Source organism: Ailuropoda melanoleuca, chromosome 7 (assembly GCF_002007445.2).
Source record: "Ailuropoda melanoleuca isolate Jingjing chromosome 7, ASM200744v2, whole genome shotgun sequence".
NCBI lineage: Eukaryota > Metazoa > Chordata > Mammalia > Carnivora > Ursidae > Ailuropoda > Ailuropoda melanoleuca.
In genome coordinates, this window is record NC_048224.1 from 108,344,901 (window position 1) to 108,360,198 (window position 15,298).

A 15,298-nucleotide genomic window follows, 5' to 3' on the forward strand; every position below is an offset into this window, starting at 1 on the left:
TTTTAAATTCTCTATATAATTTTGCTTTATTTGTGTTTTGTCACTATTGTAGCCCATGGCTATAGAATTCCAGAAATCAGAGGAAAAAGGCAAATAGCTAAAGTTATTTTTAGCCATTCTGTATACTATGAGATTAATCAATGTAAATTTAAGTTAAAGACTAACCATAACTATATTTCACAGAATTTGCTCATTCGGCTAGCATCAGCTGCCTAAGCACAACATTTTAATAATACCCTCTATTATACTTAGCAAAAGAACACTTCTGAGAGTATAAACCCTGGAGATATGAATTTACTCTATGAAATTCAGATACCAAGACATCATAAATGTACTTGTTATTACTGATTGTAAGAAATACATCATTAAGTGAATATAGGGGGAGGAATTATGAGATCCATCAGAATCACCTAGAAATTTTATCATAAAACATGACTAAAATTTGCCAAAACGTAGTAAATTCAATTATTTTAATTGCTTCTAGAAACAATAGCCTTCCTTTTCTAAATTGTAAGTATGTTAGTCAATACTCCCCTAAAGTTCCGCATCTCCAGGGAGAAATGTGGTCCCTGCTACACTGATGCTAGGCTGGGTCATGTCGCCTTGCGCTGGCCATGGGATGCTGGCAGATGAGTGCTGTGAGCAATGGCTTAAAATGTGTTTGTACAGATGGGGTTTTCCTCTTACACTCTAGCCACTGCCGTGAGAAATACATGACATAGGTCATCTGTTGGGTTTAGAAAAATGAGAGACATGAACATTGCTGCTCCAACAACCTGTGGACCTGCCCCAACCAATCAGCTGAGACATGGAAGAAAAGTCAATGCTTTATAGCAATATGCCACAGAGTTTTGGAATGGCCGTCTATACAGCATTATAGTGGTAACAGATGACTGATTTTTTAAAAAAAGAAAAAAAAACCCACCTTGACATTGGGTTTGGGGTGGTACCATATTTTTCTTAAGGATTAAACTCTAAGCTTGGTGGCAGGCGATACTGGTTTACTGACTCAGTCTGTCATATTTTTCTTTCCCCTAAGCCATATTCCAATAATTGGGAACATGCAAACCAGTTTTGGTCAATGAGATGCAGGCAGTACAGGGTGGGGCTCCTTGGAAAGGAGACATAGTCTCCTTTCTTCATAGACATGTCTCTTTTTGAAAAGAGACATAGTAGGGGCACCTGGCTGTCTCAGTTGGTTAAGCGTCTGGCTTTGGCTCAGATCCTGATCCCAGGGTCCTAGGATAGAGCTCCATGTTGGGCTCCCTGCTCAGCGGGGAGCCTGCTTCTCCCTCTCCCTCAGAGCACCGCCCCCCCCCCCCCCCCNCCCCCCGCGCGCGCCATGCTCTCTCCTGCTTGCTCTTTCTCTCAAATAAATAAAATCTTTAAAAAAATGTGTCACAGTTGGCTGGTATGCTCCTCTGGTTGCTTGGTTTGCACTTTTACTTCTTCCCTCTGACTGGAACAAGGGCTGGATGCCTGAAGATGGAGCCGACTTCATACAACCATTAGGAAAAAAACCACAACTGAAGGGCAACAAAACAGGAAGAGAGAAGACACCTTCAGAACATTCTGAGCACCTCCACCAGCCTGTCCTGTGTATCCTAGACTTCCTGTTATACTAGGAAAAGAAATTCCATGGTTAAGCTCTCTAGTAAGGCTTATTGTTATTTGCAGCCAAAAGTAAGTGATATTTGGAAAGATATGTAGGTAGGTGGGTGGGTAGGTAGGTAGGGAAAGAGACTGACAGAAATAATTTTATTCAAGATCCAGAATTCTATCTAGAAGCAGTATCTGACTCAGTCTAATATTAAAAATTACATTGATAAAATGATCCTTTCAGCTAAGAATATATAATTACTTTTAAATTAAGTTTGGAATTCTTTCCTGCACACTAATAATTTTTCAGATACTCAGAAATATTCTCAACATTTGCTGGCATTTTTATCATTACTGACCACACATGGTTTGGGGTTTACTTTTTAAGATAAGCCATGATGCACGATGTTGTACATTTCAGCTGGATAGTGACTCTCAGTTACGCAATTGTGTAAGCTGATGGCAAAATATCATGGTAAAACGTCAACCTGGTAAGATTTACTCTTCTCCAAGCTATCCTTTTCCATCTGTATTAGATCTTCCTATATAGCAGCAAGTTCTCCATGAAAACGTACCCTTCAGTTTTTTACTTCCCTTTGATGCATGTAAGTAAATGTATTCAATGAGATTCAAGTGTGTGGGAAAGTGCTGTAAAGTAAAGGAAAATTATGGTACAATGGCTATAACTCATAAAGAGTAATAAGAAAAGAGAGTGTCTAGAGCATTTGACTGAAAATAGAAGAGATTATATCCTGGTGAATTGAGTTAATTTCAAATATATTACAGTATGGTTTTCTATCATGTATACTCTCTCTGACTACATTAATAAATGAAATAGTGATGAATAGTTCTGGGAACTTGTAGCGAAACTTATTAATATTTCAACATTATCACTGAGTATCTATGTCAACACATATCAAAAATGCATGAGAAATGACTACCTATACTCACAAGTTACACACATTAGGAATATATATGAGAAATATAAATGGTGTACATAAATTTGCAATGTGATTATAGGTAGAATACATAGCCAAAAAAAAGCTACATAAAGATCTCACATGGAGAAGTATGTCAAGGAATTAAAAGCATATTAATACTTGCAATCAGTTTGGAGTATATATACTGCATGACCACATGAAATGCCAGCATATTTTAAATTATGAATCATCTTAGAAATTACTAACACTAAAAAAAAATTTAAACATCAAAGTAGCAAAAATACGTAGCCACTGTCAAATAAAAGTGGCTCATCAATTCTATCCATGATGTAACTTTGGAATCCCCTTAAAATAAAAATAAAAACAAAAAGTTTGGTCTTAAAAAGCCTGATTTCTATTTTTAAATTGATCACCAAGAAGTAGTAAATTCACATTAAAATGAGGCATGGCAGTTTAAAAACAAATCAACACACAGTTAACCCAATAATTTCCAAGTGGTTAGAAAGGCTAAAATGAATCTGTTTATATCTATAGTGTATCAGAAGACGTTCAAGTCAGTTTCGGCCCTGGGTGGGGGGGATCAAACTGACTGTGTAGCATTAGGCATAGAGTATAAATTGCCTATCACAGAGATAAGAGACATAAATCACTCTCAACCAGCAACTCCTGGGTAGTGGCTTTCATATATGATACGTTCTTTTTTATTTCATTTTACTTTTTAATGATCAAAAAGATTCATGCGCAAAAAGTTCCGAGGATAAGCCCTCCTTGGAAAAATAGCTGCATCATTTTTAGGGAAAAAGTACTTAATGGCTACTAGAAGGGGCGGTAATAATACATTTTTAAAAACTTTCTAGGCTAATGGATATTTTTGAATCATCAGGGGATACAAAACTAGGTTTCAAGAACTCAGGCCAGAAAGAAATATGAAGTAAACAAATGTTTTGAGAGGGAAGATTGGTTTTGCATTTTTTCATTTGCTTTTTGATTCTTGTTTTGGTTAAATAACTGCAGGTTCCCTTAGAAAAAAGAGAATTTGTATCATAGCCTAGAGGGAAAAGTATGAGTGAATAAAAAGGTTCAGTCCTGAGCCCCTCTCTCTAGGGACAGAATGCTGGAATAATTCATTGGGATCTATGGAGCTCAGTTTCTTCTGTAAGATCAAGGAATTTTAACTAATGCTTATTGTCTGTCTCCTCCCATCCCCACCACTTTCTATATGTCTGTATCTATCTACCTAGCTCTCGCTATATAGATATCTACATATCTTTATACCACAAGCTCCTATGTCTAACCATGGAAACTGTGGACACCTAGGCAGTACTGTTCATATCCACAACGATGTAAATAGCACCCTTTGGGATGTACAGTGCTCAACTTGCCCAACCACATGCAGCTTCCTTGAGACGGACATTTGCTGTTCCCACTTAAAGCCCATCCACACACCTCCCCACTGTCTACAGAATAAATTCATCCTTCCCAATCAGGTCCCCACCCACCTCCCCAAGCAGCTTCTTCTCCCATCTCCCTGCTCCACTCACCTCTGCACCAGTTATTATGAACTGCTGCACCCCTACCACACATCAATGTTTTTACCTATTCCAGACTGAGTTGCGTGTACCCTCTCTGTTCTCTCACTGCAGTCCTTCCTATGCTTTTATCGTCTCGTGCTTTACTTCAGCTCTTACATTGAGATGCTGAGGTCCCCGTGCTAACATACTATGAATCATTCATCTTGTCCTCAGCATGTAACACAGGGTTGAATAAATTAATTAACCACTCACCAAATGAATAGATCGCTTACTTTGGTACCTCATGATATAATTCGAATATCAAACTATTGGTCAAACTTGAGCTCACTTTTCTTAAGGAGGGACAAGCAGTGTCCCACCAAAGCAGATATATGGGACTGTGTGTGGCTGCAACAGTCTCGATCTTGGTATTAAACACCCAGGGACTGAGTTATTCAGTGATCATGATTTTTAATTGTTTTTTAGGCGTGGGAGACTGATGGGCTGATGCAGGCTAAGCATACACTTTAGGTTTTATCTGTGTTCATTCACTGAAAAGCAGCAGCTTTTTCTGAGCTCTTTCAAAAGAAGAGCAACCCAAAAACATTCATCTCCCCTGGCGAGGGAATGAACACCTCTCAGATTGACCGATCAGTAGAGCCCGTATCAGCCACGATAGTCACTATCAGACATCTAGAGCTCTACCTACTGATGTGAATCACAGCTGTTTCTGCGGTAGGACATGAAGCAGGGGCAGGGATCTGAAAATGTCCCAAGCATGCTAGGCTTATTAAATAAACCTACAGCTTCTTTTAATGAAAGAAGAATCTAGGAAAGAACTGAGAGGAAAAACAGAAGTCCTTTGACATGCTGAGCTCTCTGGCTTTCTCTCTGGGCACGATCAGCTCAGTTGGGTTCATTCTAATCAGTAGATGAGGAGAGAGACAGGATCCAAGTACTCTCAAATCTTTCAGTCAAGGGGTGCAAAAGCAGATGACACAGGGTGATTTTAACCCTTGGACAAACTTTTCCTTTTATAGATTGACAGAAAGCAATTCTATAAGAGATGTTCATTTTTGGGGTTTGGGAATGTCAGCATGTATGTGTATATTAAAACACACTTGAAACCACGTTTCTCCCAACAATAATTTCTTTAAATAAAATAGTACCAGTGAAGTTTACATGAAAAACGCTAATATGTTCGTATTTTATTTCCTCAGACTTCAATATAATGTGTGTGATTTATAGAAGAGGAATAGCTTTAAAAAAAATTCTGAGAAGGTACTTGATAGAATTATTTCCCCCATATCAGATTATATTTAAAGTAATAATGAGTTTAAAGATGAAAAAATATGAAATTATTTCATACAATTGCATACTTATTGGTACTTGAAGTTCAAAAAACTTTGCTAATTTTAGATAGTTGGCAGTTTAGAGATATTAAAGCCACAACATAAAGACAGAAGCTGTCTTCACAAAGGAATATGGGTTTATAGTCAGACAAACTTGGAAATGAATATGAGCTCTGTAAATTACAGCTGCAGGACCTCTGGGGATAGAGTAAACCGCTCTGGGTTTCCATTTCTTTATCTCCAGGATAAAAGCAGGATCACAGGGCAAATTAAATGAAAACTACATGAGCTTCCATAGTATCTGTTAAAAAGTAGGCTGTCAGTTATAATTCCTTTGTTTTTGCTTTCTTCCTCATCTCTTGTACTGTTCTCTACTGTAATTTTAAAAGACATTAACACAATCATACAGGAGGGCATTAATAGAAACTTCAAGAAGTTCAGAACAAGAAAACTGAAAACAAAACCTAAAATACCACTCAAGATTTCTGACCCTTAAAAAAAAAAAAAAAGCTTTATTTATTTTTGAGAGACAGAAAAAGAGTGATTGAGCACGGGGTGGGGTGGGGTGGGGAAAAGACAAGAGGGAGAGAGAATCCAAGCAGGCTCCATACCCAGCACAGAGCCTGACTCGGGGCTGCATCTTGACCCTAACATCACGACCTGAGCAGAAACCAAGAGTAGATGCCTAACCGAATGCACCAAGATTTCTGACCTTTTCTTTTCTTCTTCTTTTTTTAAATCACTAAATGCACTTTTCTAAATTAAGAACCATGATGTTTGAACTAGTAACAAAGTTTGAAATAACAATAGGATCTCTCACTTCCTACCATATCTGTTCTTTCAAAGATAATTTAAGAGAAAATGTACTAAAGATAGCACTCTTCATCTCCAGAAATTCAAGCAGTTTTTGAGAAGGGACTTTCACATGAGCAAATACCCAGCTGACCCTTGAACAACACTGGGCTTAGGGATGCTGACCCGCTGTGCAGTCAAAAATCCACAGGTAACTTTTTTTTTTTTTCCTAAAGGTTTTATTTATTTATTTGACAGAGAGACAGCCAGCGAGAGAGGGAACACAGGCAGGGGGAGTGGGAGAGGAAGAAGCAGGCTCCCAGAGGATGAGCCCGATGTGGGGCTCGATCCCAGAACACCGGGATCACGCCGTGAGCCAAAGGTAACTTTTGACTCCCCCCAAACATAACTACTAATAGCCTACTGTTGACTGGAAGCCTTGTCAATAACAAAACCAGTCAATTAATACATATTTTGCATATGTATTACATACTGTATCCTTGCAATGAAGTATGTTAGAGAAAACAATATTAAGAAAATCATCAGGAAAATTAAATAAATTTAAAGTATTCCACTGTATTTATTTGAAAAAAAAAATCCGCATATCAGTGGACCTGCACAATTCAACCCTGTGTTCAAAGGTCAATTGTAATAAAAACAGGGGGAGAAAGACAGTGAAATATTTTGATTAGCTTAAATGTACTTGACAATGAACCATTTAAAAAGAATATCCTTTTATCAAGTAGCAAGTATCAGGGAAGCTAGCCAAAGCAAAAAGTTGCTAACGCTACTAATTTTGTTGCTTTTCTTCCCTCTGAGAGTTAATAATAAAGATGAGAGAGGGTAGGCTCCTCAGATACGGTGTGAGTTAAACAGTAACATGCATGTACAATGCTCAAAGGACTGACACTGGGTAACACAGGTGTATCTCCTTAACATCTGCATCTGCTTCCCTCACCCTGCACTCTACCCTTTCCCATCTCGCTCTTACTGAAAGTATTATACAGGATTCCTCCGCTATCCAAGTAGAATGTTCCCATGAAACCTTTCGTAAGCCAAAATGGCGTACAGTGAAGAGGCAATGTCCATTAACTTATATGGAAAAGTTTTTGAGCATTCCCAGACCCCCAAAATAACCTCTCTTAGGCCTTTGTGATGTCTTAGGACACACCTTACTAATGGAGGCACACAACAGATTGAGATACAGCAAGGCTGCTCACAGACCAGCTCAAAGCTCTGGTAGTTTGCTGCAGAGATGCTGGGTGTGGTTCCCGGGGAGGGAGCCTGGAGGGGCTGCTCTCCCTGCTTGGAGTATATGCTGCCTCTCTAAGGGCTTACTGCAAAAAAATACTGAACCCTATTTCTGCTGTTCACCTTCTTTTGTAAAGATGGCTTTCTTTCAGTTAGCAAAAATAGGTCTTTTGTAAAAGCAAAGCGGCATAATGGGAACTTCTGGAAGTGGAGGGATGCCTGTGTCTAGATCCTTATCCTTTTAGTTTATGGCTTGTTCCCGGTTACACTGAAATTTCTCTCAGGAGATAGTCTCATTCACTTACACTTCAGTTTGTACGAAGTTGATTAATCTACTCCTGTTAACAAACGAGGAGTATGAGTGTTTGGAATTAGAGAAAAATAATTATAAAGGGGTACAGAAATTAGAGGGTCTGGGTAACACAGCCAAACTGTACCTATTTAAAAAAAATATCATTGTTTTGCCTGGGGTGAGAGTTAATTACAATAATTTGCTCTAATCATGTGCCTGTACTTCTCTTTTTCCAAACACTTATTTCATAATTATGTTTGTCAAGTTGTTAAGGGTAATGACCCTATTTTACCATCGGGGGGAAAAAAAAACCCAGACCAAAACAAAACAGATGTTCTATGAGTTGCTGGAAGGTGGCGTTGTCAGAATTACCGAACACGCGGTTTCTGACTTGGACAATATCTGCACAATTAAAACAAGAAAAGGGCAGAGCCTGTGTGTGGGCCTCTCCGTGGTTTTTTCCATTGTATTTGAATTCACTGATCCTGAGCTGATAAACGATAATCAAGAGAATTAATGAAAATGGTTGAAATGATTAGTTCAAGCACAGTTCAGAAACCTCACTCTATAAATCTATACACATCAAAGTGACCTCAGGTTCCCACTCCAGTACCAAACGATGTTCTTTTTTATTTAAAGACAGGAAAATCTGAATACGTGGCAGGGAGGATGCAATTATGGCTAACAACCTCTGCATTTCAAATCAAAGGAAACATTTCTTAAACTAAAGGATTAAAAGTTCATTTTAAAAACAAGTAGAACACAAGGGCACCTGGGTGACAAAGTCAGTTAAGCATGCAACTCTTGATTTCATCTCAGGTCATGATCTCGGGGTCCTGAGATCAAGCCCCCGTGGCAAGCTCTGTGCTCAGCCCTTGCCCTCTCCCTCTCTCTCTCTCTGCCCTCCCCACCCACCCCCCCAGAATAAATAAATCTTAAAAAAAAAAAAGCCAGTAAAATGCATAACAGGCATTTAGAAAAAAATGTGTTAGTATATTAAGGTTTAGGCTATGTAGATATACCAATGTCAATAAAGTAAGTCACCTAATTAAAAACTCAAACTATAATGATTATTGACAAGACTATGAACCTTAATGGGCAAGAAGACAAAGAAGAGAACCCACCCCTCCAGTTAGCATCTTGTCGTAGGGACAGGTCAAGGACAAGGCAGTTTCAACCATTCCCGAATATGTTCCTTCCTCATCTTCCTCTTCTCCTTGATTGATGCTGCACTGGCGGCCAATGAATTAAGAGGCCAGCCTTTGAACCCTTCCTAAACCATGACTCCTTTCACCTTTGATTGGAAAGCCAAATGTGTACCGGTTGCCCACGGCTTTTAAAGTATGCTACCTCTAATAAACATAAACCTTTGATGTCGTTGCCTCTCTACCCATAGACATACTTCTCAATCTAACTCTCTCAAGAAAGTTTTGCAAACAGGCAAGTACAGGTGTCTTTTGAAATCCGCTCATCTTGCGTATGCATAGCTGGTGTTTTACACTTTATTTAATGCATTATTTTATTGATCATACTACCCTGGAAATTTTTGTTTGACAGCTTTTGAGTTAATAGAAGACATCAAGACCCAAAGGCAGATAGAAAAAGAGAAAACAGGAAATCATTAATAGCAATATGTATTAAAGAATTAAGGAGAAACTAAGAGAGGAGCAGAAAGACATGCTGACAACTGTATACATTGAAAGTTAACTTTGGGTAAACCAAAGTACAGATTTTGTTTTAAGTGTCTAACAAGGATTATACATTTATTTGTCCCAGAATAAAATTTTCCTCAGTACATTACTGTAAGTTTTGAAATACACCCATATTTAAAAGGTCTCTACAGAGCCTTCTTTTTGCTTCATCTAATGCTATCTTCTCACTTCCCGGTGTTTACATACACACACTGCGTCTTGAATGAGACTTAATTAACTATTGATGGGTCCTGGCGTTCTAGGGCTTCCCAGGTGACGGCTCAGTATTCTTTACTAATCGTTTAATGAAAACACTTACATGAATAATGAATCTGGCATTTCCCTAGATACACAGGCAAATTTTGTAATAGTAATAAAGGCAGGCATATGCAGTTATACAAGATACTGTGGCTTGAAAATGTTCTCACAAAGCAAGCCAGAGAGGTTAGGCTGCAAAGGAGGCTCCAGTTCCTGAGGCTGCTAGTAAGCATTTCACATGAAAATACACTATATATCATAAGCACATAATATTAAAAGCAAAAAAATAGTTATGTTTAAAAAGTTAATATCATTATTTGCTATCTAAGTCCCCAAAAAAGTAAACATAATTTAGATTTTCATAATCACAGTTCCCAACTTTAAGGCTTGAATTAAAAGAAACACACCCACCTGTGTAAACACTCGCGTGCTCACACACGCAAATTATACGTGTATTATAATGATACAGGAAAACAATATGACTAAAATGTCTCTGAAACCTACTATTCATCTTAGAACTGAAACTTGTCATCATTTAGTCTCATTTCAAAGATGGATCTTAAGATTTAGGTCACACAAAACCATATTAACTGTGCTGATCACTGAATTAGTGATGAGGTGACTCAGCATGACACCATTTTAAACATGACTTCAGCAACCCCTTTGACTCAATGCCTATCTTGGCTCAAATGAACATTTGCTTTGGAGAAACTAAGTGACTACAACCAGTTATTTGAACAAAGGAGGGAAAAAAGGCTTTTTATAGGTGTTGAAGTGAAAGAATATTATTGGAAACAAACACGACAGTTACTCTTAGGGAAAAATCTGTTTTGGGAGTCAGAAGTCCAAAACTTTGTCTTGCTACTACTCATTATATCCTCCTTTGGAGGAGTCATTTAACTTCTCTGAGTGTCTTCACTTGTACAATTAGAATAACAATATTTGCCACACTTTAATTTCCCAGTTGTCATATACTATACACTATTACTATAATTATAATGCTAATTCCATAGTTAATTGAAGCCTTCTATGTGCCAAAACACTGTGACTTGATTTTTATATCTTATAAACTGTATTACATCCTCATAACAGGGCTATAAGGTAAGTATTCTGATTTTCTTATACAGATGAAGAAACATCTCAGAGTGGTTAAATAACTTGCCAAAAGTCACACGACCACCAAGAGCTCAAATGTAAATTTGAATTCAGATCTTTCGGACTCCAAATTTCATTTTAGATCCATTATATCCTGTTTCCCCTAATATACCATATATATTTATACGTGTGCACAAACATATATCATATAAATATTATATATGTATTATCCATAGAACATAGAAACGCATTACTCATTTTACACACACACAGACACACATATGCTTTGAATTCCAAAACGCCATACTAAAGTGTGTGTGTGTTATTTAAAGATTTCAAAGACTAATACATGGAGCAGAGTCAGTTCTTAGTCAGTATTTGGGAAAAGGAATTAAAATATGGGAAGTGACTAAGATCATCTTGAGTGAACTGCTAACTCATGTGTCAGCAACAACAGTGGCTATTTAAATCCTACTCTTATGTAAGATAATGTTATTAAAAATTATTCCAGAGAAAAAAATATACAAGGACTAGTCATAGGTTCAATTCTAGATACAGAATCGACAATGATGGAAAAGCAACTATCTTCGATTAACAAGGATGAACTCTAACTCTATGGTCTGGATAAAAGGAGAGAGAAAAGATCTCTTTAAAAATTACACATGATTCTGATGTTTCAAAGTGGTAAAATATCATCTCCCAAATTCAAAATTTCAAAAAAGCTGTTCTGTACTTTCCTATCAAAACAAGATCGTAATACTTGCCATATTTTATTTCTCTTGACTGTTGTATATGATTAATAACGATGATGATAATAATTGGATGGTGACATTCAAAAAGAACAATATATTTTTTTCAGAGTTAAAGAGAAGAGGTAGGAGGGTGTTAGGAGAGATGCACAGGAGCCTCATTTCTAACAAAAGCACAGATTTTCAACTACGTAAAATACTTCATGCTTTCCCCTAATCTGCTCCCAAAGAACGTAAGCCTGGCTGGAAGGATGCTGACACGTGAGCTCGTTCCGAGCTGGAATGACAAGTCCTGGGAACAGGAGGTACTGCTGTTTCCATTACCCACTGAACACCTTGGCGAGTCTTAGTTCATCCTGAGAACACGGTACTTACTCTTGTACTGCTCTGGCTATGGAAAGGGCCGTAGATCCAGTCTCATTAACGCTATCTAAGGTCACATTTGGCAGGTCATCATCGTCACTGTCACTTTTACTTTGTCTGGGAGATAGGCCTCGGGGGTCCATTTGTGCTGGGAAAAAAAGGCATATATAATGAATTAAAATTAGTGTGCAGAAAGTTAACCTTGTCCTGGACCAACATCAAGCACGGCATCTCTCTTCTGTGCCTATCACGCACATGGAATTCTCTAGAAATCCCAGGAATTCGTGAAAGTGGTGCATTTTATGTACTGAGCATTTACTGACTTTTTTCCCTTGTCCATTTGATTTACAGAACCTCCATCAGCTCTCAACAGTTTCAGGGGACGATTACAGAATAGAAACTATAAAATCCACAATATTACGAACTCCTGAGTGGTCAAGAAGCTGATTAGGTAGTTCGTGAGTTACTGTGCAACCCCCTGGCTCTTCCTTCTTGCTTCTGCTGCCAGAGTTCTGGCCATTTCACTGCTCGTTAGCACATTCCCTGGAAGGTGGAGAGCCAAGGGAGAGGAGATTTTATCTGCCTATAGCTCTCTTAATAAGCTTAAAGAAGAACAAGGTTTACAAGACTAACACAAAGTTTTAGGTATTTTTCATACTTCAGTGAATGCTGTCTCACAGTTCATTACTGTTCTAAGTGGAGATCTGAGTGCACAAAAATGACAGAAGTAGCAGCATTTTAAATATATGTTTTATGTGGTAGAAAGTGTTCATCTCTGTTCCGATTTCATTTTTCAGAAAGGCATTTCCAGATACGATTCTTCTCCCACCGTGAACTTGCCAACAAAGCAAGCAATAGCCTGATGTTCTGTGACCCCTGTTCACCGGGACCATCGGATCCTTTCAAATGAAAGGATTACCATCAACATTTAATGTGTGAACGCATATTTTTAAAATTCAGATTTCAGTTCCACTTCCTCCTACGAACAGTTTTAGTATCCACTGCTGTCTAGGTTTTACATCAGCCCTCACCTCAAGCACAAAATAAGCACACCTTCTAAATTAAAAGTACTGCACAAGCTATGCAATCACATTAAAATATATGACTTCAGCCCTAGCCAGCTGCAGCCAGACCGCTGCTCTTCAAACCTGCCTACGAGAGATTTCTAAAACCACCACTGCTTGCAAAGGGAAGCAAAATGCACTTAAAATCATGATTACGATCACATCTGGGCACACTTATAATTTCTTTTTTTCCCCTCAAATCATTTCTTTGTTACTGTACATTGTACATTAGGTAGAAACACTGGGAAATGTTGATATTTCACCATTTTTTTTTTACTCACAAAAAGACAATTTCTCGTGATTCTACCTAGTACTTACAATATGAATAGAAAAACCTAAAGCATTCCAACGTATTTCTAACTAAACTTGGTTAGGAAGGAAATTTTATCTGTTGAATATACTTGCCTTAGTGTATTTGACGTACATTCTGCCTGTAAATATAAACATAACAAAATGTATTTTTAACAAAGGGAGTGCTTCATAAATGTTAGTTGAAAGAGAAAATAATTCAAATAATCTAAAGCAGTGGTCCTCAACCAAGGAGAAAATCGCCCCCTTTCCCCCAAGAGACATTTGGCAACATCTGGCTTGTCACAATCTGATTTGTCATGACTCCTCCGGGGGAAGGGGATGCTCCTGGCACCTAGTGGGCACAAGTCAAAGATGGCGCTAGATATCCTACAATACACAGGATAATCAGTCCCCCGTGACAGGGAATTATCCAGTCTGAAATGCCAAAAGACCCATGCTGAGAAGCTATGATGTAGAGATTTAAGAGTCTGGGGATACAAAATTGTCACATCTCACGACTTTCAGTTGTGTAACTATGTTATAGTTTCAGAGCCACCAGCCAATAAAATAAACTATATGTTGGATTATTGATATTTTCTGGCCCTGTCCTCAAATAAAACAAATCACCATCATATGACTCAGCACTCACAACTTCTCCAAAAACGCAGCATGCACTTTCTCAAATGCCAGGAATCATGCAGTGACACTCATTAAGAGTTTTTGAATGTTGTCTTCGTCTGACACAAAACATTGTTTATTTTCCATCTGATCTCTAAAGAAGATTCCCTAGAAGACGGATGTTGGAGAAACACTTTGTAGAGGAAAGTATCCAGTTCCACAAAAATCTGATAACAGAGAGCTACGTAAGCATTCAGGCACTCCAAAGGCACTGAAAGTACCCAATCATTTAGGATTTATTTTGACTGCAGGCAACAGCAACTGACTCAGGCCAACTTATATTAAGCAGAATGCGTTGGAAAGATATCGAGCAGCACACAGAATGGAAGGTAAAGATGAACAATGATCACTCAAGTACCACAACACACAGGAATGATATAGGCATTTCAACCAGGAATTCATAGCTAGCTTCTTTTTGGGCAACCCTATTGTAGAATGATTTATTTGACAGTCATTCATGACTACTCAAATTCTGCCAAGAAAATGAGTATCAGATCTATCTAGGCTTCCAAATCACATATTGTGTGGTGTTACATATGCCTGTAAATGTCAGCAACTTAACATTTAAAGTTGTTGAAACATCATGCACTAGGACTCCTTTGCCAAGATACCAAATTAACAAACAGCTAAAGAACAGAGACTATCCCGGTGGTCCCATTTTGTCCAAGAGAACTAGAGCTTTCATGGATAAGTAATACAACTCAGGGAAGACACAGGCAGTTAACCAATAAGCAATCTGGCTCTGAGAGCTAAAGTCTAATTGTAATAATGATTCCAAATAACTGGTGGGAGAGTTGATCATCTAAATTATGTTATGTTTATATCTTAATGAAAGTTTAAAATATGTTAAATATGATATCTTTTTTGATGCACTTTTCAGGAACATCATAATTGAGGATTTCTTTCCAATATTTTCAATAAATATTATGAAATACATCTGCTACCATCATGCTGGGAAATTTCTTTTTACCCATACCTTCAGCCAAGCTGAGGAAGTAATTAGAAAGGCTTTTTAAAATCTGCATTGCTGATTAGGTCAGATGATTAGCTTATCTACATACTTGCATAATTCTACTCTATTTTTATTAAATGTGGGATAGGAACGTCTACCCTAGTTAACCTCCATTAGTTTTTGAGTTCCTCAGTCATTTCAGAAGCACTGATTCTCTGGGGGCACCCATTCAGAGAAAATGGAAATGTTACCTAGGCACCAGAACCAAAACCATCATCTACTTCCCAAAGTAAGAGAGCAGCAAATCAAGTATAAGCATCTGAAAAGAATTTACATTTGAGATTTTGTTCCTTTTGAATGAGAAAGGGATGAGATAGCTTTGGGTATCCCAGCTCATTGCTGGGGGGGGGGGGGGGGGG

General features: G+C 38.0%; 1 protein-coding gene across 9 annotated transcripts in view; it reads right to left on the bottom strand.

The window, feature by feature from the left end:
• The window catches only part of KLF12 (Kruppel like factor 12), a 412,821-nt gene that overhangs the window by 98,043 nt on the left and 299,480 nt on the right, over window positions 1–15,298 (bottom strand). For all 9 annotated transcript variants that reach the window (XM_019794254.2, XM_011218608.3, XM_019794255.2 and 6 more), the window contains one exon: window positions 11,907–12,042. In XM_019794254.2, the coding sequence (XP_019649813.1) occupies window positions 11,907–12,042 (136 nt within the window). The remainder of the gene's footprint in view (window positions 1–11,906; window positions 12,043–15,298) is intronic.